Source organism: Sapajus apella, unplaced genomic scaffold (genome assembly GCF_009761245.1).
Source record: "Sapajus apella isolate SASKATOON/1434 unplaced genomic scaffold, GSC_monkey_1.0 scaffold112, whole genome shotgun sequence".
Taxonomy (NCBI): domain Eukaryota; kingdom Metazoa; phylum Chordata; class Mammalia; order Primates; family Cebidae; genus Sapajus; species Sapajus apella.
Genome location: NW_022437052.1, coordinates 2534933 through 2560606, shown reverse-complemented (window position 1 = coordinate 2560606; position 25674 = coordinate 2534933). Strand labels below are relative to the sequence as shown.

The 25674-nt window shown below is 46.0% G+C and overlaps 1 protein-coding gene across 4 annotated transcripts in view; it reads right to left on the bottom strand.

Moving 5' to 3' along the window:
* Nucleotides 1–25674, bottom strand: part of FAT2 (FAT atypical cadherin 2) — an 87689-nt gene that overhangs the window by 60691 nt on the left and 1324 nt on the right. For all 4 annotated transcript variants that reach the window (XM_032259832.1, XM_032259833.1, XM_032259830.1 and 1 more), the window contains exon 2: nt 1040–4318. In XM_032259832.1, the coding sequence (XP_032115723.1) occupies nt 1040–4298 (3259 nt within the window). In that variant the 5' untranslated portion in view covers nt 4299–4318. The remainder of the gene's footprint in view (nt 1–1039; nt 4319–25674) is intronic.

Sequence of the window (25674 nt, the reverse complement as noted above, 5' to 3'; positions counted from 1 at the left end):
CCAGTACCTAGATAGGGCCTTAACAGTAGTGAGCACTCAAAAAGTCCTGACTTGCACTTATTTTCCTTGAAACTTAAAAAAAGGAAGGTGGTTGTGTCACCTTTTTGAAGAGCAATTTTGGAATTAGTTATTAACACAGAAAATGTACATTATCCTCTGACCTAGAAACTTCATTTTTAAGAATTTTTTGACTGGACGTGATGGCTCAAACCTGTAATCTTAGCACTTTGGGAGGCCAAGTTGGGTGGATCACCTGAGGTCAGGAGGTTGAGACCAGCCTGGCCAACATGGAGAAACCCCATCTCTACTAAAAATACAAAAGTTAGCCGGGCATGGTGGTGGGCGCCTGTAATCCCAGCTACTTGGGAGCCTGAGGCAGGAGAATCGCTTGAACTCGGGGTGGGTGGGGGGCAGAGGTTGCAGTGAGCCAAGATTGCACCATTTCACTCCAGCCTGGGCGACAGAGTAAAACTTTGTCTCAAAAAAAAAGAATTTTTTCCTGTAGAGACTCATGCATATAAGTAAAAGTATATAAATAAGAATATTATGCCTATATGGTAGAATAATATGATTTCAATAAAAACAAATGAACTAACAAATAAAATGTCTTGATGTTATATGATGTGAAAAAAGTAAATTTTATAATAGTATCTATTATATTTTCATAACAATAAAATAAAATATCACATATAAGATAAAAAGAAAGAAACTTTAGAAGATAATAAGCCAAACTGTTAATAAAGATTATATCTGGGGAGAAAGAACACGGGGGAGAACTCATGTTAAATTTTATATAAAAAATTTATAATCGGATGTATCACTTTAATATACAGAATATGTAATATATGTGCATATATGTGTATGTCTATATGCACATATATAGAAATATATATTTCCAGTAAAAATTAATTTAAAATAAAATACACAGGAAAAATAATCCCTATTTATTGCCTTTCATTTCAGCCTGCAGCCTGACTTCTTTTTCCTTCAGCCCATCTACCCCCGGCCCTGGCGCCCCATCCTACCCCACTCCCAGTACCTGTGTCTTGGTTGATGCTGAAGGCTGCTAGCCCAGTGCCAGCACGCAGGAAGTACTGGAGCTCCCCATCCAAGCCACTGTCATCGTCGTGGGCAGCCACTACCATCACCTGAGTTCCCGAGGGGCTGTTCTCCTGCACCTGGCCCTGGTGCACGAAGGAGGCAAAGTGGGGAGGGTAGAGATTCTCATTCACATCCAGAACGATCACCTCCACATGGCAGAGGGTCCTGCGGGCCAGGGGCCTCCCACTATCACTGGCCCACAGGCTCAGATTGTACCCAGCTCGTCTCTCAAAGTCCAGCTCTCTCTCCAGACTGAGCGCCCCTGTTGTCAGGTCCACCCGGAAGGTCCCATGGGCATCATCCATCAGAACATATCTCACTTCACCTGCAGGGCCCAGGTCAGGATCAGAGGCATCCAGAAATGTCAAGACAGTCCCAGGGGGCAGGTCCTCTGGGACCTTCAGCCTTTTGAGTTCTGTGATGCACTGGGGAGAGTTGTCATTGACATCCTCCAATGTGACTATCAGGTCAGTGACAGAGAAGAGCTGGTGGCCTTTTCTGGGCTGATCCCTGGCCTCCACTTTGAGTATGTACTGAGGTTCTGATTCGCGGTCCAGGTGTCCTGTAACGACCAGTTCCCCAGTGAGAGGGTGGAGGGAGAACTTCTCTGTGGGGCTTAGCAGGGCGTAGCGAACCCTCCCATTGTCTTCTGAGTCAGCATCTTTGGTTGTCAGCTCTGCAATTGTGGTTCCAACTTCTGTGTCTTCCGAGATGCTTAACTGGTACCCACCAGGAGGAAATCTGGGTGCGTTGTCATTCCAGTCTTTCACATTCACTGTCAGCAGCTTCCAGGAGGACTTCTGGGGAGTGCCCAGGTCATATACTGTTACATTGAGAATATAGAAATTGGTGGTTTCGTAGTCCAAGGGAGCAGCTATAGTGAGTAGCCCTGTCTCCAGCTCTATGTCAAAGCAGCCCTCCTCATTGCCATCTGCAATCACATAGACCAGTTTGCCATTAAAATCAGCATCAGGGTCAGTGGCTGCTAGGCGGGCCAAGGAGGTGTTGACAGGAACACTCTCAAGGACATCAATGGATTGGGGGAAGTGGTCTTCAAACTGGGGGGTGTAATGATTAATCTGATATGTGCTTAAAGAAGTGAATTCCTCATCACCGGACTCCTGGTTCTGAAGCCCAATAGAGTGGAGGATAGTCTTTGTGAATTGTGTCAATACCCCTGTTTTATCACATGTTATAGGAACTTCAAAATGAGGGTCCTTCACCACAGTAATATTCAACGTTGTGGGTGAGGCATAGTGTTTGCCATCTGAGGCTGTAATTTGCAGGGAATAGCTGGCGGGTTGACCAGCAGTAAGATTCATAAAAGAGCGTTTGAGGGATATCACTCCGGAGAAATGATTTAGATCAAAATACTCTAGTTCATTGCCTGATACAATCTCATATTTTAGGTTCTGAAGCTCATCCACATCTATGGCCGACATAGTCATTATTGATTTCCCTACTGGCCAGTCTTGGCAGATAGACCCAGTGCAGTTGACCTCTTCAAACATAGGCTGGTTGTCATTCAAGTTCCTGAGCTGAAGAAAAATGGACACTTCTTTCTCCCGGCGAAAAGGGGATCCCCAGTCTGATGCTCGTACCCGGAAGGTATAAATTCTTTTCATGAGTTCATAGTCCATGGGTTTGGAGGTGGAGATGATCCCCAGATAAGGGTCGATAGAAAATGGCAAAGCTTTTGGTCCCGCAATGGAATAGGTGACATAGCCGTTCTCCCTATGATCCTGGTCAGTGGCAGTCACAGCCAACACACTGGTGCCTGGAGGGATGTTCTCATCCAAGGTGCCATCATAGGAAGACCTGTTGAAGACGGGGGCATGGTTGTTGCAGTCCACAATGTCAATGACCACCACGGTGGAGGCCTGGCCTGGTGAGGTTCTGATGTGTAGCTGATAGTGGGCTCTGTCGTGGAAGTCCATGAGCTTCGTGGTGGTGATCAACCCTGTTCGAGCATTAAGTTTAAATCCTAAATTCTCTGAAGATGGCTTTAGGACATACTGCAGGTTGGGGAAGGCTGGAGTGACTCTCACCATCACCACACGGCTGCCGGGAGGGGAAAATTCACTAAGCTGCACTCTGTAAACAGCCTTCTCGAATTTGAGGGAAGCCAGTTTGGAAGGTGGTAGGTGAAAGCCCCTGATCTGGGAATAAAAATAAGGGCCACTCCCACTCCTGGCCTGGAGACTGAGGTTAAACCCGTGAAGGTATTCCATCCAGTTGATGTCTTTGACAGACACCAAACTGAACTCATTGCTCCGGGCGTAAGACTTGATGGCTTTGAAGTGCTTCCCAGGGTCACCACCAACAACTTCCACTGACTCCACTTCAGCTCCTGAGCTGTTTGCATCGACCAGTACAGTGGCATAGGTGGTATCATCATTGCTATCTGGTGGAGCCACCACCACCGAAGCAATGGCTGGGGGCTTCCTGAGGGCAGGCTCCACATGAACGACGAGTGCAGCCAGGCTGCCAAACCCGTTGCCCTCAGAGATTTTCCGCATGCGGTCCACAGCCAGCACCTGGAGCTCGTGCTTCCCTCGCCAGGTGACGTTAAGCTTCCCAGCCACAGTGACCACGCCACTGGTGGGGTGGATGGCAAACATCTCTGACCTCGTGTTAAAGTTATAATAGAACTCAGCATTCTGGCCTAGATCAGCATCTGTGGCAGTCACCTTGCAGATGGGGCTCTTCAGGGGCGTGTCCTCAGAGATGGTGACTCTGTACGAAGGTGGGGAGAAGAGTGGCTTCAGGTCGTTCTGGTCCAGGATGTGGACCACCACGCGGGTCAAAGCTTCCAACTCCAAGGTCTTCTCTGTGGCTTGGATGATGAGGGTGTAGCTGTCTCGCACTTCTCTGTTCAGAAGAGCTGTGTTGCTGCTCTTTGTCCTTATTCTCAGGAAGCAGAAGTTGCCCACCACATACTCCTCAGTTTTAAATACATTGGCCACATCCCCAGAGATGATCCGGTACCTCACTGCCCACTGTGGCTCTGCGAGGTAGATGCCCATTTTCTCCAAGCTCTCCACATAGGTCTTGGGAGAAGAGTTTTCATAGATGGTGGCATTGTAATGGGAGTGTGTGAAGTGCCAAGCAGAGGAGGAGAGAATCCCGTCTAGAGGCTTCTCACAGGTTGCACAATGGAACAAGAATATGGCAAAACCCAGCAGGGCAATAGTCATGGTGGAAAACTCCCGAAACCCTGGGCAGAAAAAGAAAGACAGAGTGCAAGTTAGGCGAAAAAAAAATGGTTTCTACTGCTGCGGTTCTTAACTGGAGCTGATTTTGACCCTGAAGGGACACTTGGCAATGTCTGAAGGTATTTTTGGCTGTCCCAGCTTGGGAGTGGTGATGCTAATAGGATCTGGCAGGTAGAGGCCGGGGACGCTGCTAAATATCCTACAATGCGTAGGACGGTGCCTTTGTATTAGTCAGTTCTCACACTGAGAATAAAGACATAGCTGAGACTGGGTAATTTGTAAAGAAAAGAGGTTTAATGGACTCATAGTTCCACATGACTGGAGAGGCCCCACAATCATGGCAGAAAGCAAAAGAAAAGCAAAGGCACGTCTTACATGGCAGCAGGCAAGAGCGCATGTACAGGGAACTCCCCTTTATAAAACCATCAGCTCTCTTGAGCCTTATTCACTTTCAAGAGAACAGCACAAGAACAACCCGCCCCCATGATTCAATTACCTTCCACTGGATCCCTCCCATGATACAGGGGGATTATGGGAGCTACAATTCAAGATGAGCTTTGGGTAGGAACACAGCCAAACCGTATCAGCCCTGCAACAGAATTACCCAGCCCCAGTGCCAATAGTGCCATGGTTGAGAAACCCCGTGGCTGAAAAATAACAGACTAGTCAGAATGCACCCTCAAAGGCACTCAGCAGCTAGAACAGAGGCCTGAACTCTTACTCTTTTTCCCAAAAACTTTCTGTGGCTCCTTGGATGATGGTGAGATGGTCCAAGCTCTTAGCCAGGAACCAAGTTTAGCAATCTTGTTCTAAACTATTCTTCTCTCTCTCCATCCTACAAGGCCCTTCCGTTAGGGCTGAGATCTAGCCAAACTGAGCTATTTCCCCACATGCAGAGGCTGCAGAAAAGCAAAGGGACCAAGATCCCAGGCCTGGCATCAGGCTGCCTGGCTCTCAGCCCTGCCTCCATCATTTGCTAGGTGGGTGACTTTTACAGCAAGTTATTTAACCTCGGTGAAACTTCATTTCACCTTCTGTAGAATAAGGCCAAGAAAATTATCAATCTTGTAGGATTGCTGTGAAAATTAAGTGAAATAATAAAGGTAAATGACTTATTGGGTGCCTGGTTTATTGTCAGTTCTAACTTAATATCAGCCATTATTGATACTAGAAAACTAAGGTTCATAAAAAGAAGGGAGCTGCCCAGGGCCTTATAGCTAGTGGGAGCTCCTTGCACAGACCAGGCTGCCTCTCTGCCCCTATCTGTACCTGTTTCACCACATGTCCCTTATAGACCGGGCATGATTCTGACTCATCTTGTAACCTGGAGCACGAAAACTCCCTGGCTTCTGGAATGTCTGAATTGAAATGGACACTAGAGATGATGGGGTTCTGTCCCTGTTTTCCATCATAGATGGGGAAATAGAGCCCCAAAGTCGAGATCGGTCAGGCTCCAAGTCACACAGTGTGTGGCCAGGTAAGAACTAGTCCCTGGGAGTTAGTTCTTGTTGAATTAATCATAAATAAATGCTTTGCCTCACTTAGACCCTTGCTGTTTCCCACAGAGCCCATCCCTGAACTCCAGCCTGTGTGAAAATGTGAGACTCATCAGGACCAGATGGGGCAAGGGGCAGGGGGAGCGGGGCAGGGTTTGGCAGGGCCACGTGTAAGGCTAGTGCACAGGGCTGATGCCTGACCTGTCCCTGGAAGCCTTGATTTCTAGGAGCTTCGTGGCTGCCAGCCAGATGTGCTGGAGCATTCCTGGATGAAACTGGCCAGACTTGATTTTCCAGTTGCCATGCTCTTCAAAGGCAAGGAAGAGTTAAACTTCCAAGGCAAGCGGGGAAGGAGAGGCTTGGAGCCCTGTCTTCCCAGAGTCCTGCGTGAACTGGACACGGGGTTCCCCAAGATCCTGCTGACAGCATCTCCAGATGGAGGCAGGAATAGAAAAGTCTGTCTAACTCGGGGTCTGAAGGCCTGTGACAGAGAATAATTTCAGCATGTCCCACCCTTCCAGCTTCCCTACCACCTGCCTCCCGACTCTTGAGATTCTGTTGGTGGTGCCCTAAGCCCATGCATCTCAGAAAGGAGAGGGCAGGAAGGAGGCAGATTCTTCACTCAAGGTCCGAAAGCTAGTGGCAGAAAGAGCTGCTGTACATTTCCCACCCTGCCTGCCCCTACTGTCCCCCCATGCTTAAGCCCACCATGGGGCCAGCCCCAGGCAAAAGCCACAGTCACCCTACCCCTGACCCAGCCACCACAAGCAGAAGGGGACCCTGAGTCTCTCGGCTCTCAACCCCTGCAGAATGGCATTGCTTTTGAAGTTGAAACCCCAAGGGAAAGAGTCCTCACCCCGGTCCCAGGTCCACTGGCTCCACAGCTCTGCGAGCCCAGGGTGCACGCAGTCTCCCAGCCCTGCCTGCCCTGCTGTGTGGAGAGCTTCCTGTTCACCGGATCAGCACCGTGTTGGGCAGGCCCCAGCAAGATACTCTGCTAAGTGGCTTCACAGGCGCCTCGCAGCAGCAGCAGCGCAGGCGCCGTTAAGATGAGCTGTAGGGAAGGGGAAGGGGAGGGGTCTCCCTGGAGGAGGCTAAAATGCAGAGAGAATGCACCCTTGGATGGCAGTTTGGTCCCCATGGCCTGCCTAGGCTGTAGGACCTGCACACCTGGGGAGTAGTTTGCTGAGGGAGGGAACAGTGTCTGTGGCAGCTGTTTCCTGGCCCCAGGTCCAGATGGGTGAACAGGCTTGCAGGGCACAGAGACATGTTGGGCTCCTTGCATTACCCCACCCCCAGCTCACGACACCCAGGGACTATTTTAAAACATCTTGTGTAAACATACATCAATTCATACGACTTACCTGCTTAAAATTTTCCAGTGGCTTCTCCTAGCACTTAGATTAAAATAGAAACTCCTTACCCAGGACTGGAAGGCCCCTGCACCATCTGGGCCCATGCTGCTTCTCCAGTTCACAAGCTGCAGCCACACAAAACTGGGACCTGCCTCAGGGCCTTTGCATTTACTGTCTCTCTTAAGATTCTCACATGGATAGTTCCTTCTTGTCATCCAGCTTTCAGCTTAAATGTCACTTCCTGAGCCCCCGTTTGGAGTAGCCTTCCTGCCAATTACCCTCTTTATCACTTTGCCCTATTTTCTTCATGACACATATCACTACCCAGTATTTTCTTGTTTATTTGTTTAATAACCGTCTTCTCACTTGACACTGGACTCCACGAAGAGAGGAGCTCTGTGTATCTTATTCACAGATGAATTCCCTAGTGCCTAGAACAGTGTCTGGTATAGAACCAGGCTCAGTCAATACTGTTGAAAAATGGAAGAATCCAGGCTTAGGAAAAGCAGTGACAGAATGAATGCTCAAAGAGACTTTCATGATCATTCCCTCCTTTTGGAAGCTGGAAAATGAAGTCCCAAAGAAAGAAAGAGACTTGCCCAAAGCCACAGGGTGAGAATTAGAACCAGGTTCTTTCCTCCCGACTGTGCTTCTGGAAAGAGCTGTGGTCACTTACGAATCTGACTGTTAGAGTTCAAGTCACAGTTCCACCGCTTGCTACCTGTTTAACCTTAAGTTACTCAATGTCCCTGAACCTCCGTTTTTTCATCTGTAAGAGAGGGCTATTAAGAGTATTGCATTCATATTCACAGGGTTTTATGGAGACTACATAAGATCATGCATGTTAATGTACTCAGCACAGTGCCTGGTATATAGACAAAAGTCAAGACACATTAGTTACTAGTTTTAACGCCAAGGCAGAATCAAAGCCTGGGGTGAGGGCGGGGTCTGCTGAAGCCTCTGGAGAAGGTCCAGCCTGTGCCCCAACAAAGCAGGAAGCCACGGGTCTCTGGTCGAGTCTAAGCTTGCTGGCCTAGCCACAGACTGTTCCAGGAAGCTGCGAGCAGGCGCTTGTTTGGGGTGGGGCCTCCTGCTCCTGGGCTCCTCAGGCCCAGAAAGAGATCTGCATGTGAATGAATGTGCACATTTGCAAGAGGGCACACATGTATACTTGGTAGTTAATTTTTTGAATAATTGTGTGGGTACATTAGTTCTGTGTCTACCTGGCCATGAATGGACCCTTTTAGGATATGGGTATGAACGAAACTCTGCCTCCATGTAACTCTCAGTCCCAGTCCAAAGATGTGGAAGGCAGGAGAAGGTGGCTAGCAACACACAGGCTCTGGCTGTGTGACCTTGGGCAAATGGCTTGCCTTCCCTGATCCTTAGTTTCCCTACTTCGTAAGATTATTTCAAGAATAAAGTTAGTTAATGCACATAAATGCTGAGCACAATACGTGATACAGATTTCAACAAATATTACCCAGTAATACTACTTTTAGCACTTGGCTTATACTATTAACTGTTGAGTTTGTGTATAATAAAAACTTTCAGGCCAAGTGTAGTGGCTCACACCTGTAATCCCAGTACTTTGGGAGGCCGAGGTGGGCAGATCACAAGGTCAGGAGATGGAGACCATCCTGGCCAACATGGTGAAACCCCATCTCTACTAAAAATACAAAAATTAGCTGGGCGTGGTGGCACGTGCCTATAATCCCAGCTACTCAGGAGGCTGAGGCAGGAGAATCTCTTGAACCAGGAAGTCGGAAATTGCAGTGAGCCGAGATCGCGCCACTGCACTCCAGTCTGGGGACAGAGGAAGACTCTGTCTCAAAAAAACACACAAAACTTTCAGACAAATTGTTATGTCATCCCTGATCTATGCTTGTGCAGGCTGATTTTCTGCCACTTAGTGCTGTAGGGCTTTCGAGAGGCTGTGATTCAGTTCACACTGTTTCAGCTCTCTACGCCAGCTTCTCAGGATCTTGATTCTGACATTCAGAAACTTGACAGTTGTAACATCCATGTCTTTATCCAAGTCATGGATAAAAGTTTGAATGCGGAGAGCTCCTTGTCACTGGGGGAATCCAAGCAGAATCTGGGTGGCCACCTGAGGAGCATGTTCTATTGTAGAAGGATATTTGTCCTTGAGGGAGATAAGAGGCATTCTGAAGTCTCTTCCAACTCATACAGGCACAGTTCTTTGGCCTGTGCATGCCTGTGGTCTCTATCAGACCCTAAACAAGCCGCCCACTAAAGGCAGCAAAGGGATTTCCTCTGGCTGTGGATCAGGGTTATACACTTGCCAATGCTTGTTTGATAGTCAGTGTAATAAGCGGATCCCTGACCCGGGTTTTGGGAGGCTGAGACCTAAAGTCACTCATTCTCTCTATGTTCTTGGTCAAGCAAGTCACCTAAGCCTGTCGACCTTTTTTCTTATCTGTAAATAATGCCTGTGCATATAGAGGGAAGGAGTGAAATGGATGGGTGATTCCAAACCCCTCTAATTGCCCGACCCCTCTGCTCCAGGCATTCAATGCTAAGACTAGCTCTTGTGGCTCTCAAGAAAGAATCCTAAACATATTCTGTTTATGAAAAGTCTTAAAGAGATGAGAGAAATGAATTAAGAGAGACTGTGCTTTGAACCAGAATAAAAACTGTGAGTGAAAGAATGGTGACATTCTAGGTACCTGCTTGTCAAGTCTCAGCCACTGAAATAATTTTTCCCCTAAGTAGTAGGGAATCATTGACAGTTTTTGAGAATAAGCAGGACCAAAACAGGGCTACATCACTGGGATGAGTTATCTGACATCAAATCAAAGGGAGATTTTTTCCTATTCAAGACTCCCACTCTGGTATGGACAGGGCTTGAACACCAGCTCTATTGGTTTAAGACAACTGGAATTCACTAAGGGTAGGGAGACTTAATTTACTTCCAAGAAACTTGGATGAACATGTGAGTCATTTGTTAGTCTGTAGACAGCTGGTGTTAGATTCTCATACAACAAAACAAAGAGCTGGATACAGCCAGGAGAGGAGCCAGTGGCTTGAGCCATTGATGGGTCCTGTGATTTGGGAATGCCACAGAATCTTTTCTGGGTCTCAATTTGCCTGTCTGTAAAATGGAGATAATAATAGCTACTCCTACCTACTTCCCAAGGAAGACAGATAATTTGACAGGTGAAAGCACAGGGAGGAAAGACACAGAGTAACGCCTTATTAGGACCAATAATGCTCAGCAAATGGCAGTGTGGACTTTAAAAGCCATGCCTGGCCTAGTCTGGAATTAGAGAAATGACTAAAAAAGAAACCCTTATCTAGGACATGGATGAAAGAGAGCTGGGATATGAGGTCCCATTATTTATTAGTATTCTTTTTATTATTGATTACAAAAATTATTCTGTCTTATATCTGTAAGATAACCTGTAAGTTTTCAAGTAAGCATTTGCATGCTTTATCTCGCTTGGTCTTTGGGTACAGCATGCAGCAATTGACAAAATTAAAAGTTAAGAAAGTGGGCACCAGAATCAGACAGACCTGGTTTCAAATCCCAGCTCTCTGTTTATCAGCTGTGTGTCCCTGGGTATTTATTTAATCTCTCTGATTTCAGTAAAAGGGAGATTATAATGGTATTTACCTCATGGAGTTGTTGAGAAGGCTGAATGAATTAAACTACGGCAAATACCTGTCTTTGGAACACACTCAGTACCAGTTAGTGATGTATCATCATCATCCGTACTATGACATTCATTACTCGCAATCTGTAAATGTGAAATTGAGGCTTGGATAATTTGAAGACTGTGCCCAGGTTCACTCATCTAGCAGGTGATGGATGCAAACACCAGCACAGAATAGAATCCACATTCTAAGAAGAGAGACATCCCAAAGGCCTGAAGCAGCTGGAGCTCACTCTAGAGCTGCGCTCTCCAGCAGAACTTTCTGCGGTGATGAAACATTCTGTCTCTGTGCTGTCCAGGATGGGAGCCACGAACCATGCATGGCTGGCTGTTGAGCAGTTGAAATGCAGCTGGTACAATTGAGGAGTTGAGTTTTTCATTTTATCTTGTTTTAATTAATTTAAATTTTAAAAGCCACACGTGACTTGTGCCTGCCACATTGGACAGCCCAGCTCTAGAGAGCACAGCATAGGAACCACAGGATTCATGAGATTCAGAGGAGGATGGTGGGTCCACTCATCTATAAGGTACAGTGGGCACACCCAGGACCCAGGACTGCACATATTATGAAAGCAGAATGAAAAGGGAGGATCTCTTAAGAAAAACTGAGATTCTCATATGTGGGCTAGGAAGGTATGGAAGGGAAAAAGCTAAAATTCATATATACTTAGCAGTACGGTGTAGGAAACAAGGGAGTATTAAAAAAGGTTAGCTTTTGGAATGAGTATGTCCCCAAATTATGCCTCAGACGAGGTTGGGAATGAGCTAAGGAAGCAGACTGGGAGATATTATCTGGAACAGTGGCCTCAACTATTAATGTATATTAGAATTACCAGGAGAATACTTAAAAACAGCTTTTCACTCACCCCTAGTTTAAATCAATTAAGTTATAGTATAGGTGTTTGCGTTTTTAAACATCTTTTCAGGAATGAGGACTACTATAGAAAGTTACTATAGTCAACAAATTATTGAGAATTTCCTTTTAACTTCGAAAATTGAATCAATAACAAATGTTTTCATTTATTTTAAATACAAAGGAAAGAAAAACTTTCAGGTTCAAGAGTTTTGATATATAATAACACAAGGATATCTCACTTAATGATGGGAATACATTCTGAGAAATGTGTCATTAGGTGATTTTGTCATTGTGCAAATATCACAGAGTGCACTTACACAAACCTCGATGGTGAAGCTTACTACACACCTAGGCTATGTGGTACAGCCTATTGCTCCTAGGATACAAACCTGCACAGCATCCTACTGTACTGAATAATGTAGGTGATTGTAAGTATGATATTTGTGTATCTAAACATACCTAAACATAGAAAAGGTGCAGTAAAAATATGGTATTATAATGTTATGAGACCACTCTCATATATGCAGTCCCACATTGACCAAAATGTCATGATGTGGTACAGGACTATATATACATCTTTATTCCAATGCTGTCATGAAACATAATTTTAAATTTATAACTACCTAATTATAATTTATAATTGTTTCATGGAAGAAGAGACCCACAAAGGCTAAGATGCTTAGAGCCCTCAAAAGTCATAATATGACCCTGGAGAAATGAATATTTGAAGGAAGAAAAGGGCTTCCAGTGGCCTGGGCTTTGGGGAAGAAAAGGAACAGAGTTGGGGATGTGAAGAAAGTGTTCTGTTATTGAGCTTCCTCTGCCAAAGTCATTCATTTGTTCATTCATTTAATTCTCACTGAGGGCCTGCCCTGTGCCAGGCATCTAGAACAGAGAACAAGGGAGATGACGTTTCTGCCCTTGTGGGGATTGTATTCTAGTGGCAGACAGAGACAATAAACAAAAAAATATTGACTGTGTCAAGTGATGAAAACCAATATAAAGAAACACCATATGGGGCTATTTTTTAAAGGAGAGTCAGGGAAGTCCTATATGACAACGTGACATTTGGGCAGGGAGCTGAACAGAGTGAGCAAGAGAGCCACAAAGCTATCTTGAGGAAGAGAGTTCCAGACAGAACAGGCAACGCAAAGGCCCTGAGGCTGTGAGCAAGGAAACGCAGCTGTGGGTTTTCGAGTTTGCAGATCCTGATACTCAATGAGGCCCAGAGGGAGGAAGAGGCGTGCCTGGGGTCTTTTCCTCCTAGGGTTGTCTGTATGGATCCATGAGCTTTGCAATCACAGCTGAAAAATCCCTAAGCCAGAGGGAACCCCAGAACTGAGGGCTTGGGGTGGCAGAGAGGGAAGGAAGGAAGCCTGAGGGGTCAAGAACTTTAGACCCACTTCTGGGGCTCTCTGGTAGGAGGAGTTTGTTAGATAAAAACCGTTAAAATCCCTGAAAAGGGAAAGGTGGAAAAAACAAAGATGAAAGCCAACTCCAGCTTAGCAGAGCACTGCCTGGTATTTATTCATTAGAAGCTCCTGATGCGGAACAAGGAGACAAGGCACCTCCCTTAGGTTCTAGGTGAGGAAGGCTGCGCCCTGATAGGCTCTCCAGGAGGACTAGAAAGAGATGGAGAAGAGAACAAAATGCAAAGCCCAGAATGTCCCTGCTGAATGGGCCTCGTTTTGTGGGGTGCTTACTATCCTGTGGTTTATGACACTTTGATCCAATGGAACCCTTTGTAAAGGGATGAGATTTCAAACCAAGACCTCAAGTCCCCACTGGGCGACCTTGGCTAACTTGATCTCTAAGCCTCTGTTTTTCTTCACTTTTGAAAGAGAGATACTTAAAACCACAGTGATTATGTTAGGGTGACTATTATCGAAAAGACAAGAGTAAACAGCTGCTGAAGAGGATGTGGAGAAAGGGAACCGGCAGACACTGTTGCTGGAAATGTAAATTAGTACAGCCATTACGGAAAACAGTTTCGAGGTTCCTCAAAAAATAAAAAATAGAACTACCATATGCTCCAGCAATCCCGCTGCTGGGTATATATCCAAAGGAAATGAAATCAGTATGTCCAAGAGATACCTGCACGCCCGTGTTTACTGCATTATTCACAATAGCCAAGATGAATTACCCTAAATGTCCATAGCAGATGACTGAATAAAGAAAATATGGTCTATAGACACAAAAGAATATCATTCAGCCTTAAAAGGTGGGCAAATTCTGTCCATTGTGACAGCATCTATAAACGTGGAGGACATTATGTTAAGTGAACTAAGCCAAGTACGTAAGGACAAATATTGCAAATACTTTTTTAGAATTCACATATACTTCTAAAAAGGTTAAATTCACAGGAACAGTGAGTAGAATGACGGTTGCCAGTGGCTAGGATGGGGGGGTTGGGGAGATGGTCAAAGAATACAAGATTTGCATTTGGAGTTGAAAAATTCCCAAACCAGAAGAAACACCAGGACCACAGGGCTTGGGGTGGGAGTGAGAGAAAGGAAGAATTCTGGCAGATCAACAAATCCAGCCCCACTTCTGGGGCTCTCTGGGTGGAGGGGAAGTAAGTTCAAGAGATCTATTGTACAACATGGTAGCTATAATTAAGAAATGCATTGTGTATTGTACTTGAACATTGCTAAGATAATAAATTTTAATTGCTCTCATCACAAAAAATAAGCATGTAGGGGCCAGGCATGGTGGCTCATGTCTGTAATGCCAGAGCTTTGGGAGGCCAAGGCAGGAAGATTGCTTGGAGCCAGAAGTTCAAGACCAGCTTGGGCAACATATTGAGACCCCCATCTCTACAAAACATTTAAAAATTAGCCAGGTGTGGTAGTTTGCATCTGTAATCCTAGCTACTCAGGAGGCCGAGGTGGGAGGATTGGTTGAGCCCAGGAGTTTGAGGCTGCATGATCACACCACTGCACTCCAGCCTGCGTGACAGAGTAAGACCCTATCTCTAAATACCGGGAGAAATGTCTGATATAGGTGACGGTGGGGGTGGGGATGCAGGCAGCAAACCACATGACATGTATGTACCTATGCAACAATCCTGCAGGATGCAGGATGTGCTCATGTCCCCCAGAGCCCAAAGTATCATAAACAAATAAATAAAATTAATAATAAAAAATAGGCATATGAGTCAATGGATGTGTTAAATGATTTGATTTAACCATTTCACAGTATCAATATTATCAATTATCAATATATTATGTTGCACACCATAAATATATACATTTTTGTCAATTTAAAAAATAAATAAGCAAATATGTTTTTTAAAAACAGAGAGAAAGATACTAACAGAATCCACCTCAGATAGTGTTCTGAATGGTGCTGGTTAAACATTCAACACATGTGTAGTACCTAGTAGTTGCTAAATAAATGCTAACTGTTGTTATTTTATAACTTTCATTATTATGTTAAGTGGATTGAAACAGACCTGCTATGACAGACGTGAGAAGGGCCCCAGAGCCCCATCCCCTATGCATTGTCCTTTTGTCAGTGAAATCCCGGGCCTCCCTAGGGCACAGTTTGAAGACTACCATCAGTCTAAGCTCTGTATTATAAATATAAGAAACTATTCCCAGAGAAGGGAAGGGGCCACTTTAAGCTGCATAGCATGTTGGTGGCAGAATTGGAACCAGAACCCAGCTTCCTCCATCCTGGGATCTTGGCACTGGTCATGCTGTTCCCCCAACCCCAGCTCCACTGTCAACCTGGGGAGCTGCTCAGGATCCCACAAGGCCAAGGTCTTCTGCATTAGTCAAGAGGAGTGTACAGGGAGAAAGACCGGCTTCGAAGTGAGACTTGCTCTTGGTGCTGCCTCTGCTGGCATCGAGGGACATGGCTGAGCCTATCTAAGCCTCAGATTCCCCATTTGTGAAATGGGGCTAATGACACTTGCCTTAGTGGAGGATTTAATGAGCACATGCATGGATGGCATTTGGCGCAGTGCCAGCCATGCAGAAGGTCGCTAATGGGTGATTGTTATTATCATTACATTAAGTGTTCAAAAAATACGTGTAGAATGTAGGAATTCTTTTCTGTATATGTGTTGACCCTCACTCATGCCCCAGGAGACCCTTGTGGGAGGTCCCTTCACACGCGCACATACACACACACACACACACACACACACACGTGGGTCTTTGTGACATTCCTTCTCTCTTTGCAGCGATTTGCAGCGAAGCTCAAGCTGCAACTTGAGCAGCATTCAAATTATAACATACGTGACCTCCTTCATCCCAGAGTTGAAGAGGGGGCAGAGTGTGGGTGTGAAGTGGCCAGAAGAGTATTGACAGTGAAAACACCAGGTAGAAAATGTCCTGCACATTCTATAAAAACATAAATCTCCCAATCTCTTGTGTTCTGACACTGACATGTTGGGGTGACCACTCTGGGCCCCCTTCCTGTCTCTATCCAAAACACAATAAACAGCCTCCCTGGGATCCAGCAGGCCCTGTGGCCATCAGCAAAATGAATACTGTTCCTCTTAACCGACAGAAGCTTCTCCTTGTTCCCTTCTGTGAGACCATCAGCCACCTGTGGCCGCTCCTAACCAGGTTCTTCCTCTAACTCAGGCACCTCCAGGAGGTGGGGCGGCTACAGTCAGGCCACACACTCAGGCTCTGGAGATGGGCTGCCTGTGCTAGAGTCCTGCCCCGGCCCACTGCTGGCTGTGTGTGATTTTGAGTAAATCATGGGACCTGACACAGGCTCGGTCTCTTCAGACATAAACGAGGGAATGTAATCATCAGGGTGTTATGAGGATCTGAACTAAGTGAAGGACACAAAGCAGTGGCACAGCGTCTTGCTATGTAAGCCCCTGTGAGGTGGCTGCTGTGATGAAAATGACAATTCAGGGACCTCAACCCCTACTTCATTGGTATTATATTGGAGGGCCAAGCAGGGGGCCCAGTGAGAGAGCCCCGAGCAAATCCTCTCACTTCACAGGGCCTCCACCCATTCATCTGGGAATGGAGACTAGTCCCTGCTTTCCTGCCTCGCTGAACTAATCCTCCGCTGAGCTATCGCCAGATGCCCTGAAGATGGTGAGGTTTGGAACTATGGAGAGCTTGCAGACGCACACGCAGCTGCTCACAGCTGACATTTATTGAACATTTACTGCGTGCCAGGCCCTGTGGTGAGCACTTGGCAGGCATTATCTCCTTTAAGCTAGCTTACAGCAACCTTATAATTATCTTCTTTTGGTAGATGAGATAACTGAGACTCAGAGAGGTTATTTAACTCCGGAGATCACACAGCTAGTATAGGCCAAGCCAGGATAAAACTCAGATCACCTGTGTGTCCAATAGTCCCCCCGCCCGCTCCCCATGCCCATGGGTTGGAAAGAGCAATTGCGAAGGAGGAGGATGATATGATCCCTTTCCCATATCAGAGATCACATAACCTCAGATCCTCGCCTACCAGCAAACACAGATTCTCAGCATAGGTTCCATTTCCAGTCTTCTCTCCCATTCCCATTTCCTCCAACCCGGCCTGGCCCAGCCCAGCCCAGCCCAGCCATCTGTCTGTCCTCTCCCTTCTGAGTAGAACAGCTTAGGACAAAGCCAGGCAGGCAGGCAGGTTGCTGCAGGTGGGAACTGCGCTCTGGCAGTGGGGCAAGACAGGCTTTCTGCTGTCTGAGGTGCCCAGTCCTGCTGCTGAGCTGGCTGAACCTGACTGCAAAGCCAAGGCACGAGACAGGTCAGGGGTGATTTGGGAGCACCCTGAGTGACCCAAGGTGCATATTAATGATATGCAAATGAGCCTCTGCTGGTGGGCTGCAGGCCAAGTCCCTGTGTTCAACATTCAAGCCCCCTGGGTTCTGTCTGCATACACCGATTTTTCTTAGCTAAGGTAACTGCTCCACCCAGCCATCAGCAGACACAAAACTCAACAGAGTGGCTGGGCCCGTCTCTGTTCTCATCTTCAAAGCTGGCCGGTGGATTGAACCAGAGATTCCCACCATTAGGAATTCCCTGAGGGGATGAGGGTGAAGGTTAAAAATATACATATTCCCAGCCCCACCCCAGACCTACTGAATCAAAATCCTTAGGGGTGGGGCTCCGATGTAGATGTTTAACAAGTTCCCTGGGTGATTTTGATGTGACTGGTGTTCAGGATCTGCTGAACAAGGGAATATCTCTTTCTTTAGAATCTTATGCTCTACCATGCCTCCTTTAAAGCTGATATCCCAAATGTGGCCTGATCCTACGCCCCAGTGGAGAGGAGATGGAGGACGTCAGGAAAAGGCTGCAGTCTTTAGAAAGTGTTTAGGCTGGAGAAGTGATTCTCAGATGTCACTGTGTTAAAAATCACAGTCTCATCCTCAAAAAGTCTGATTCAGGAGGGCTCAAAGTGGGAGTCACATTTCCTCTGTAGGTGGTCTGCTGACTGTTGGTGGGGGAACACTGGCCCTCCAGCAAAGTGGACACAACGTTATTGCTAAAGTCAAACAGAAGAACAGATGAGAGAGGGAAAGCAACAGCTCTGAGTTTTATGATTAGCTGTATCACCTGGAAGTCTCCGAGCCTGCACATGTCACTGTCTGCACATGCCTCTGTTCATCAGCATCTCCAACCCCAGAGGCAGCTGTTCAACTTCCTGAGGTCGTTCTGTCTCCTGGAGACCAAGCCCCGGGGAGCCATGCTCTACTCATAATGAATAGAACTTAACCTGAAAATAAGAGAGTTCCTTCTGCATATCCACACCTCATGACCCAGCAGTTCCACTCCTAGGTCAACAGAACTGTGAACATGTGTTCACCAAAAGATTAATCACTACTTATAGCAGCACCAAATTAGAAACAATCCAAACATCTATCAAGAGCAGAATGGATTTCAGTGTGGTCATATAACAGAATACTAAACTGCAAAGAAAATGAACTATTGTTCTAGGTGACAATAGAGATGAATCCCATTCACATAATATGGGGCAAAAGAAGCCATATATTAAATTACATACTGTGTTAGTCCATGTTTATAAAGTTTAAAAACTGACAAAACAAATCTATAGATTTGATAGATTAGATTAAGATAGAGTCACTCTTATGTGGGAGGAAAGTGGTGAGTGACTTGAAAGGGTACAAAGACTTTGGGAGGCCAAGGCGGGTGGATCACGAGGTCAAGAGATCAAGACCATCCTGGTCAACATGGTGAAATCCTATCTTTACTAAAAATACAAAAATTAGCTGGGCATGGTGGTGCGAGCCTGTAGTTCCAGCTACTTGGGAGGCTGAGGCAGGAGAACTGCTTGAGCCCAGGAGGCGGAGGTTGCAGTGAGCCGAGATTGCGCCACTGCACTTGAGCCTGGGTAACAAGAGCGAAACTCCGTTTAAAAAAAAAAAAAAAAAAAGAAAGGGTACAAAGAGAGTTTCTGGAATAATAGTAATATTTTATTTATTAATCTGGGAGCTGGTTATCTTCTGGAAAATTCATTAAGCTGTACACTTATGATGTGCACTTTTCTGTATGCTTATTATACTTCATTAAAAAGGTTTTTTTAGGGGCCAGGTGTAGTGGCTTGTGCCAGTAATCTCAGCACTTTGGGAGGCCAAGGCAAGTGGATCACTTGAGGTCAGGATTTCAAGACAAGCCTGGCCAACATGGTGAAACTCTGTCTCTACTAAAAATACAAAAATTATCTCGGTGTGGTGACACACACACGTAACCCCAGCTACTTGGGAGGCTGAGGCACAAGAATCACTTGAGCCTGGAAGGCGGAGGTTGCAGTGAGCTGAGATTGCACCACTGCATTCCAGCCTGGGCGACAGAGCAAGACTCTGTCTCAAAAAAAAAAAAAAAAAAAAGTTTTTTTAAACACTAGTAAAGGACTTCAAAGAAGACTTTAATTAAAAAATAAGAAGACATTAAAATAATGAAAGCATTTGGACTACCTGCAAATTGCATGGGCTTTCACAGCTATGGGATCTTGGACCCTTCCTGCCCCAGGAACCAGGAAGGATATAGTTCTCAGAAGCCAAGAATTGCAGGAACCATGCCAGAGCATACCAGGGCTGTGGAAAACCGACACCTCAACGGTTCCCTTTACCCTCCCCTACCTGGCCTGCCCTCACAGAACCTCGAGGACAGGCAAGCCCACTTTCCATGGGGTTCCCAGGCTTAGCAGGGTTCCAGCTCATTGGGGTTTACTTCCTGCAGCATTTTTCTGTTCTTGGAGCAGTATTCTGCTCCATTTTCTTATGTAGTTCTTTCAAAGACCCTATGAAAGGAGCAAGGAATATTTCCATTTTAAAGATAGGGAGGTCGAGGCCAGGAGATGGGGGCTCAAAGGACTTGTCCAAGGTCATACCGCTAGTAAGCGGCCCAGTCAAGACTCAAACGCAAAATTTCAGATGCCAGATTCAGCACTCCCCTGGCTCCACCACATACGGGCTCGGCCCAGTCACGGTAATGTTGATTATAGCACCTCGCACTTAGTGAGCTCTTGTGCTGTAGATGTCTTAGAGCCTTTCAGCAACCCACAAAGGCAGGTACTATCCTTTCATCTCCATTTTACAAATGAAAAAACTGAGGGTCAGAAAGGTCAAGTGTCTTGTCCAAGGTCAGTGGCCAGTGAGTGTGGAACATGGATTGGAACAAATCATCAATCTGACTCGAGTCCAGACTCTGAGCTGCTAGACCCAGGGCTACCAAGCCCAGCAGACCTCACCTCGAGCCCCCTTGGAGCTTATAAAAATATCAATTCCGTAAATGAATGTTGCCAGGAATTTAAGTATAAAAAATACATAGATTCCCTGCCTTCACCCTCACACCCCTCCATCTAAGTTTGTAGACTTAGGATGGGGCTAAGTAATTTGTATTTTTTAAAAAACAGTCTCAGATATTTGGGAAGCTTGCCTCAAAATTAGGCTGTCACCGAAATATGACAGTAAAAATGAAATAATTTAAGGTAAAGTGTAATTTAGCAACTTCCAAATTAACTCCCTGGACCTCTTTAATAATTGGAGTTTTCCTAACAATAGTAAATAACCCCTAAATAAGGAGCAACATGGCCATCCTCAGAGGCATTGAGAATAGTCTGGCCATCTGGATAAGAGTCACTAAGTAGTGGCCAGTGACTGGCAAGGGGCACCAGGGGGCTCTTGGGAGGCTGAGAATGTCTGCTTTTTGCTCCAGTTACTGGTTAGCCACCATTCGAGTTCACTTTATAAAAATGTATCAGCTGTGGACAGGCATGGTGGCTCATGCCTGTAATCCAAGCACTTTGAGAGGCCGAGGCAGGTGGATCAGTTAAGGTCAGGAGTTCGAGACCAGCCTGACCAACATGGTGATACTCCATCTCTACTAAAAATGCCAAATTAGCCAGGCATGATGGCACATGCCTGTAATTCCAGCTACTGGGGAATCTGAGGCAGGAAAATCACTTGAATCTGGGAGGCGGAGGTTGCAATGAGCCAAGATCACATAATTGCACTCCAGCCTGGGCAATAGAGCAAGATTCCATCCCAAGAAAAAAAAATTTCAGCTGTAACTTACAATTTATGCACTCTGTTTTTGAATTTGTCAGACACTACCAGGACAGAGTAGAGAGTATACCAGGGATCCAATAGGGTTCTGTAATGTACACTTCCAAGAGTTGAGATTCTAGGAATTTTTCAAGATGTTATGATCCTCTGAGTCAATTCCCAAGACTTCAGGAGCCCCTAAATCTATAATAGTAACTAACATTTAGGGAGCTCTTAGCTTGTTCTGGCTACACTAAACACTCTACACGCATCAACTCTCAGCAGCTCTGTGCGGTAGACAGCATTATACAACTCCCAGAAACGTGCAATCATGTATTAAGGTAGCAGAGACGGAAAGTGTTAAGGCCAGGACTGGAACTCGAGCACCCCGGATCCACAGCTCACGTGCCCTACTGATATCAATCTCTACCGCTCCCTCAGGCTAAGCTTCCAAGTGTCCAAAATGAGACGTTTTGCACCATTGAGCCTTGCATTTGTTGGGAAGACCCTGAGGGCAGAGGATGCTGCAGGGATAGGCAGCAGCTCTGACACTAGACACGTGAGCACATGCAGGCCAACGCGTGCACACATGCTGACATTACTGCACCACTGGCGTGTTTCATCCTGCTTGGCTTGTGCCCAGGCCAACTGCTGCGGGCACTGGAGCCAAATGGGAACCAGAGAATTCTCCTCTGTGAGCTCCCTGCCCCCAGTCAGTGGAAGGATAGATGGCATTTTCCTGCTGCCTCAGGTGGTCTTACAGGGGCTGCCCATGAACAGAAAAGGGGGTAAGGGGGGATTTCTCTCTTCTGCAGACTCCAAACTGGCAAATGCTTATTACGTTGCCCCTTTCAGGAAGAGATGGATTTTAGAAGATAATTTGTTAATCAATGGGCAGTGGTGGAATCTCAGGCACTATGATCAACCAAGGGGGAAAAAACAGGAGATATTAGCCTTCTAATCTGACTCCTTTCCTTAAATTAGTGTTCCACCTCTCAAGCAGACAGATCTACCTAGCCAAAGCACTCTGACTTAAACTCCTTTAACAGTCCCCCAACGTTTATAAAATAAAGACATGCTCCTGAAATTACTTTCTTAATTCATTCTACTTTAAAGAAATATATGGAGATATTTTCAGGTGCAATTATATATCTGGGACTTTGCTTCAAGATAATCTGATAGGGGAAGAGTTGGTGGAGGTATAGAGGAAATGTAATTTTTGAACAGGTGGTGGCTCAGGCCGGGCGTGCTGCCTCACACTTGTAATCCCAGCACTTGGGGAGGTCAAGACAGGCGGATTACTTGAGGTCAGAAGTTGGAGACCAGCCTGGGCAACATGGTGAAACCCTGTCTCTACTAAAAATACAAAAACTAGCTGGGCGTGATGTCACATGCCTGTAGCCCCAGCTACTCGGGAGGCTGAGGCATAAGAATCACTTGAACCCAGGAGGTGGATGGTACAGCATGTCACTGCTTTCCAAACTGGGCAACAGAGCAAGACTCCATCTCAAAAAAAAAACACCCAAAACCTCCACAAAACAAACATAATTGTTGGGGCTGGGTGATAGGGCTTCTGTACACCATTCTGTTTACTTTTGTGTATGTATATAATTTTCCTTCAATAGTATATTACATATAAGTGACATTTTTTTTGAAAAGGCCGTGCTCCTTGGCCTGACACACACAAAAAAGATCACCTTCAATGATCTGGCCCAACCTATCTCTCAGATCATGTCTCCAGATGTTCCCCACCCGGTTTATAGGTTCCTGCACACATCTGCTGTTTTAACTGCTGTGCCTTTGCATATGTTATTTTCCCTCTGTTAAATGCCTTCCCCACTTTTCTTTCCTTGTTTAACTCTCATTCAGCCTTTAAAACTGATGATGTTCAGTGCCAACTCCTCCAAGAACTTCATTGAATCTATAACCCAGCTACTGTCACTCCTCTGGGTCCCCATGCCAGCCTGAGTTTGCGTGTGTTTTTACTACCTACCTCGAGGTATTAAACCACCCATTTATGGCCCTGCCTTCACCAGATGTGAGTCTCTGGGGGCCTGACACATTGTAAGTGCTGATTAAGTGTCTATTAAGGTAACAGAACCATGCGTCTTGCAGGGATTAACCTTTCTGAGTCTATTCACCATCTCCACACTGAAAACAATGACAACAACAAGAAGCAGAATAGGGTGATGTGGGCAGCTGTGCAGAGTAGGAGAGAAGGGGTTTGTGAAAGGGAATTGTGAAATTCGCAATGACTTAGCCCCTCTATTCGCAGGTCTAACCTGCTGACCTGCGCATAGAGGGGTTGAGTCATTGAGAATTCTCTCTTCACTGTTTAAGTCCCATGCTCACAAATAGCTCACTGTTGAGTGCATGCCAGCCCAGGCAAACTGGCTATGTGACTTTAGCAAATAGTTCAAAAGCTATGGTTCCATCTATAAAATGGGAGCAATGATTTTTCAAGGGAGACTTCAGAGAATTCCCAATGGTTCTTCCAGTTGTACAGTTACAGCGATATGCTGACTCACTGGAAATAGTGATGAAGTGATGTATGTGCGTGTGTGTGTGTGTCTGTGTATGAGTGTGTATGTGTGTGTTGGTGTATGTTGAGAGAGGGGTCTTATTGATGACGTTTTTGTCCCCTGGAGGGCAGCTCACAATCTAGAGATCACCCTCATTGCTGATCCCACATTGCCTCCGGAGGACGTGGGAGCCATTCACCCGCCTTCAAGGCTGACCTGTCACTCACATAAAAAACAGGAACACCTCCTGAACTGGGCAAGGCAGAATGAGGCAGAGGCAAGTCAAAGATCTGCATAGTGGTCTGGCTTTCCCCACTGCTGTGTGGCCTCAGCCAAGTTACCAGACTTCCCTGGTGAGGCCTCACCATTACCATCTGTCTGACTCAGTGATCTCTAAGGGCCCTTCCACTCAACTGTATCTGTGACTGGGTTGGGGCTAATACTTAGTCCTCCAGTAAGCAGCAGTTCTTATCTATGAGTTCAAAATGAAGATTCATTCAGCAGATAGGCAATGGGCTTTTTTTATGTGCCAGGCACTGTGCTGGATCCAGGCGCCAGGGCAGTGAGCAAGACAGACCCATGGCTTATCTTAGTAGGAGAGCCAATATTTTTAAAAATGACACAAATAATCAATAATTATAGTTGTGATCAGTCTTAGGAAGGAACACTTCAAGGTGCTGTGAGATGATACCCACTCCGGGAGGAAGAGAGAAGAATCCATTATTTGATGAGTGTGAACATAATAAAGAAGGCCTTAGGCATTTCCTGCGTTCCCTTCCATGCACCCCCTCATTTCTCACATTGATTCTCTGTGGAAAGAACTGTGATGATCCCCATTTTTCAAATGAGGAGCCTGAATTTTTTAGAGAAGTTGAGGCCTAGGTCACATGGCTAATAACCAGGAGTTGGACCCACACTTTACTTTGTAAACCTGTGTATAAACCTCCATCATAAATGTGAGTATTAGTATTATTAGTCCTAGAAATACTAGTATTGAGGTTCTGAGCTAGCTCAGTTTGCATTCTAGGGGCCCAGGGATCATAGGAGGCTTTTAGAGGTCACGTCCATTGCCTCCTAAAATGAATCCAAAAGACAGGGTTCATCTAGGGGATGCAGGAAGGTCCCCAACTGTACCAACTCTATCTCCCTCAGACACACACAGGCTGTCTCTAAGGCTTAGTGCCTGCCTGACCCCACCTTAGTGCCAGCCTCTCCCACCTGGTCTTACCTGGCCAGCACCAGGACAGTACCACAGCCTGTCACAGAGCATCTGAAAGGAGAACCTCCAGGCCAAGGTGACTTCAGTCGCACTTAGGGCAGAGTATGCAGGGAGCTGCGCATCAGGCTAGCTGACATCATGGATTCAGCATCTTCCTGCAAGGAGTCTAACATGTAGTCTATGGGGAGCCCTGGGGGAAGACCCTAGTTTGCCTCTCACATGGACATGGAATATTGAGCCTCTTAAGGTTCCTCATCAGCAAGATGGAGACAATCACTCCTGCTCTGTCTACCCAACAGAATAGATTCAGAAGGGATCTTGGCTGGGTGTGGAGGCTCACGCCTGTAATCCTAGCACTTTACAGGCTGAGGTGGAAAGATTGCTTAACTCTGAGAGTTCAAGACCAACCTGGGCAACATAGTGAAACCCCATCTCTACAAAAAACAATTTTTTAAAAATATTAGCCAGTTGTGGTGGTGTGTGTCTGTGGTCCTAGCTACTCACGAGGGTGAGGTGGGAGGATCGTTTGGGCCCAGGAGGTGGAAGCTGTAGTAAGCCATGATAATGCCACTCTACTCCAGCCTGGGTGACAGAGAGAGACACTGTCTCAAAATAAATAAATATTTAATAAATAAATTAAGGGAGGAAGGGATCTTAACAAACATCCAACTGCCTTTTTTTATATGTCGAGACATCGGCCCAGAGAGGTAGGAAACTGTCCTAGGCCACACAGCCTGTGAGTCACAGAG